Source organism: Mus pahari, chromosome 22 (assembly GCF_900095145.1).
Source record: "Mus pahari chromosome 22, PAHARI_EIJ_v1.1, whole genome shotgun sequence".
NCBI lineage: Eukaryota > Metazoa > Chordata > Mammalia > Rodentia > Muridae > Mus > Mus pahari.
Window position 1 is genome coordinate 46060691 of NC_034611.1, and position 4543 is coordinate 46065233.

Consider the following 4543-nt stretch of genomic DNA (forward strand, 5'->3'; position numbering starts at 1 on the left):
TTATTATTATTATTATTATTATTATATATTTTCTTTATTTACATCTCAAATGTTATCCTCTTTCCAGGTTCCTCTCTGAAAACCCCTATCCCTTCCCCCCTCTCCCTGCTCCCCAACCCACCCACTCCTTAAAGGAAACAAAGGTGCGCTCCTAAACCGGCCCATCAGAGCCCTGCGAAGCAGGTGCAGGCAAGGAAGGCATCGCTGAGCTAGGGGAGGAAACCTCATTCTCCCTGAGGAAGCTGTCTTAGGATGAATAAGGGGAAAGGAAGGCGAGCAGGAGCTGGGACACGCCCCCAGAATAGCTCCTAGAGGGTTTGCAGAGCCAGAGAAAGCAGCACAAAATGACTTTGAAGTAGACGAAGCTCCAAGGGCTCAAACTGTAGAGAAGCCCTTGAGTGTTGCTAAGGGAAGGGCGTGAGTGGGGAGACACCTTCTTCGCACTCTCCACGGGGGGAAAGAGCCAGGGCTGTGCTGCTCCATTACCCTGTGCCCATCCTGCCATTCACAGAGCCCATGCTCAGGCCAAGATCCAGCCGTGGGTAACTACTGTACCTCCCTGCTTACACAGCTAGTTAATAAGTAATGACCATCTTCGAATGAAGCTCACTTTTAAAACATGTTCTGGCCTTTTGATGAGAACTGTCATGATTCGGGTCATGCCACTACAATGATCTGATACATAAAAGAACAAGATGTATGTATCTTAGCCCCTGCCTAGGGCCCGGAGCACAGAGGCCTGACTCGGCCGCTATTGAGGCTTTCAAAGTGCTTGACTCTTCCCACTGCCTCCTTCACTTAGCTGCTGGTGCCTGTGGACGGGTTTTAGAGTCGAAGTATAGGGATGTTTGTCCCTTTCTGGCTACCTTTGAGACTCATGCGTCGCTAGGGAGAAGAGGTTGACTAGGGAGAAAGATAGGAAATGTGACCATTTCTGAAGTCTGGAGTTTAAAATGCTTTTACCAAACAAACACAGCGTCAAACTTCATCCACCGTCTCTGAAGTAGAGGGAATGGAAGGTTGCAAACTCCCAAGGGGTGGGCTGCCGACCTCCACTTACTTTTCTGGGGCTTATACACGACCTGCTCCAGCTCTGCTACGTTGTCTCTGACTGTGGCAATCACGGAGGCATCGAGGGCGGCACAGAGTTTGCAGATATGTTGCATGGCTTCCTCCGTGGTCTTAGCATCTCCGACGCCGACGGAGGCAGTCAGCCCAATGACCTGTAAGGAGCACCCCACCACTGGCTCTCTGACATTCTCCAGCACAAAGACCCCCCCTGAAGTGAAGCTCCTGTCATCCGGAACCGAAAGGAAACCTTTCTAGGCAGGGCTACCCGGTTCTTTATCCCCAACTCTCTTACTAAACATCACAATGGGAAGGAAAAGGAATGCCAAGTCCATCCCAGTCATGCCCATATCACATGCATTTTATGTTCCTGGACAAGTACCTTCAACAATTAGTGAGGTTGGGAAACGGCCATGTACAAGGAGAGCTGTGTAGAAGCACTAAGATAACGTCCTTCAGTAATCGCTCACCTGAATGATTGGCTCACCAGTAAGAAATCTGCTTCCTATCTACAATACTTGAGAATAACAAACTGTGGGTCCTATACTAAATGTCCTTTAGCCTGCACTTCCTAAAAAGGTTATTGTTGGAGCTAAAGAATTGCACAGAATTCATGGTTTACAGCTTCTTGGGGCCCCTGATAGATAAACCATCGTCATTCTTTATTGCATCTATCAGTTCTGCCCCATCCTCTCCAGCCCCCTCTCTCGTTTCTATATCGTTGACTTTCAGCAAAGCACCCCCCTCTCCTATGATTGACAGAAGGAGAATTTGTACTCAAGATTCCCTTCCTTCCTGTCACATGTAAGAATGACTCTCTGAAGTGGCTCTTCTCATATGACATCAGAAGGGAGCTGCTTGTTCCCTGTGCTAAGCCATCGACTTGCCCTCCTGGTGTCTCTGGGCCATCTGTCATAACAAACAGCCTGAAGGTTGTTCCCTGCTTCACACTGTACACTCAAGTGATACCGTAGAGTTTTAAGGTTCTGGGGCCGTGTCGGGCCCTTCCATCCCCTTGAGCCCCTGGACACACAGCACCCTCTTACTGGAAATCAGAAGCCATCTACCTGGCAAACCTCTGTTAGTTTCCTTCATTTCTATGTCTTACTACCCCTTATGTTCTGACAACACCCTTTACCTGACTCTGCAGCATACCTCATGATAAGCTGGGTCTATTATGTTCCTGGCTCCCTGCAAACTTAACTGTATGAGAGCCAGGACTCTATCTTCTATATTGGTGTCCCAGAGCCTAGAAACACACACACAAGATCCATGGAAGCCCATGGTTTGTTTATACAGCTGGCCCTCCAAATCCAGAGGTTCTATAAATGTGAATTCACACAACCATGGATCAAAAATATTTTTAAAACCTCATAAGTACTAAACATGTATGAAATTCCCACCTTTATTCCCCAAACATTACAGTACTAGAACTATTTATATAAAATTTTCATCACACTGTACAATACCAGTAATCTAGAGATGATTTAAAGAATGCAAGACTAAAGTGTGTGGATGTATATATAAATGCAATGTCATCTCATACAAGAGACTTAAGCAACCTAGATTTTGTTTTGTGTGAAGGGCATCTACCCTGGACACCAAGGGACAACTGTTGGTCAAATGAATGAACCAACATTGACCACTGAGTTGTACTGATGGACTGAGACCCTGAGGAGGGCAAGCTCAAATGTGGCTACAAAAGAGCAACTAAATGGGATTCTGGAAGACTGTGGCTCTTCTTAGAAGTCACCTGATTGGAAATACCTGAGGCAGTGGGTCTGGCGACTCTCCGAGTTTGTGGTCTAGGTATCTGAACATGATCTGATTGTATGGGTGGTTTTTGCTGGTGTTGTGACACTCATCAAATATCATCAGAGTGAAAACAGACAACGAGGGGATGGCTCCGTTGTTGAGATTGTTCACAAGAATCTGGGGTGTTAGGATGATGATGTCATTGCCTTCAATGATGTGCTGCACTGAGACGCTATCAGATGTTGCCCCGGAAATGCTCGCAATGTTGTACCTGGGAAATGACAGAAATCCCTTATCACCAACCTTGATGTGAACAAGGAGGCAAAGTGGAAGTCTAGGTCAGAGCCCAAGCCCAAAAGAGTACAACTGGGTAGTCCCTTCAACGTTCTCACAAACCTGACACAAAGCCAGGGAGCCAGGAAATGTGTGGGGTCATAGCTGGTCCCAGTGTATGTATTCTTTCTAGTCAGTAGGGGATAAATGATTTTGAAAAGAGTAACAGCCAATCAAGTATAAAATCATTAAGGATGACCTGTGTATCGCCTAAATGTTAAATTTGGCCACCAAGTCATTAACTGTCAGAGCACGACATGAGGGCTTAGCATTTCTGGGTAAAGTTAAACAAAAAAAATGTTATTCCACAAAGGAACTTAACTCTAAAAGCTAAGTCTATGGTAATTTTCTTTTAATCATAGCTTTGAAAAGCAGAGAACAGTCAGGCATGCCAGTGCACGCTGTAATCGCAGCACTTGGAAGGCAGAAGCAAGAAGATCATCTCTCCTAGGCCAGCCTCAGCTACACAGTGAGTTGGAGGACAGTTCAGGCTACGTGATACACTGTCTCAGAAGATAAACAACAGAGCCCCCCCAAACCAGACAAAGAGGCTAGAATTTAAAATACAAACAAACACACACAACCCAAAAATCAAAGCAGTTAGACTGAGTGTAGTACATACCCAAGTCTTTCAAAATATCGTGAGAACACAGTTGCCTGCTGTTCATAGACAGGAATTTGGTTAGCAAAGAAGACCACTTTCCCTTTTTGTCCACATGGGAATTTTTTAAGATGATGTTCACATATAAGAAGCGACACAAAGGTTTTTCCACAACCTTTTAGTAGGGAAGGAAAAAGAAAGAGAAAACCGGTATTAGCTGGTTTTTCCAGAATGGTATTTATTTTAGGCTTCTCTATGACCATTGGAATACAAATAAACTAATAACCCCTCCCCCGCCGTGACAGTGACAGTTTAAACCATGGCTAGAAAGTGCCAAGCTACTTCCTAAGTAACAAGCAAAAACCAAAAGCAAACTCAAGAGGACACTTCTCTCCCTCCTTATCGCTGTCTAGGCTCCAAAAGGGAGACGGTGAGACTGCTGATAGAGCAGCTCTCCCCCGGGCAAATACCACAGGGAAAACCTCTGCACGCAAAGGAGAAGAAAAAGCAAAGGGAGGGAGTTCTGTGAGTGACAGCAACCGACTCACCAGTAGGAGCACATATGATTGTATTTTTCCCTTTCTTGGCAGGCAGGGCAAGCTCCAGTTGGTAATTTCTTGGTTTCAATGGGCTGTGTGAAGTGTTAGAAGGCGCTTCTGTAACATAGAGGGGACAAAGTTATCGAAGGGTTCATGGTCTAAGGAATCATGGTGCAACTGCCACTCAGTGGTCTCTCTCTCTCTCTCTCTCTCTCTCTCTCTCTCTCTCTCTCTCTCTCTCTCTCTC

At 45.7% G+C, this 4543-nt stretch overlaps 1 protein-coding gene across 1 annotated transcript in view; it reads right to left on the bottom strand.

The window, feature by feature from the left end:
* Positions 1–4543, bottom strand: part of Ddx58 (DExD/H-box helicase 58) — a 42860-nt gene that overhangs the window by 17872 nt on the left and 20445 nt on the right. Inside the window, exons 6-9 of the mRNA XM_021222132.2 lie at positions 4306–4413; positions 3779–3932; positions 2836–3094; positions 1061–1223 (exon numbers count right to left, since the gene is read on the bottom strand). Coding sequence (XP_021077791.1) covers positions 1061–1223; positions 2836–3094; positions 3779–3932; positions 4306–4413 — 684 coding nt within the window. The remainder of the gene's footprint in view (positions 1–1060; positions 1224–2835; positions 3095–3778; positions 3933–4305; positions 4414–4543) is intronic.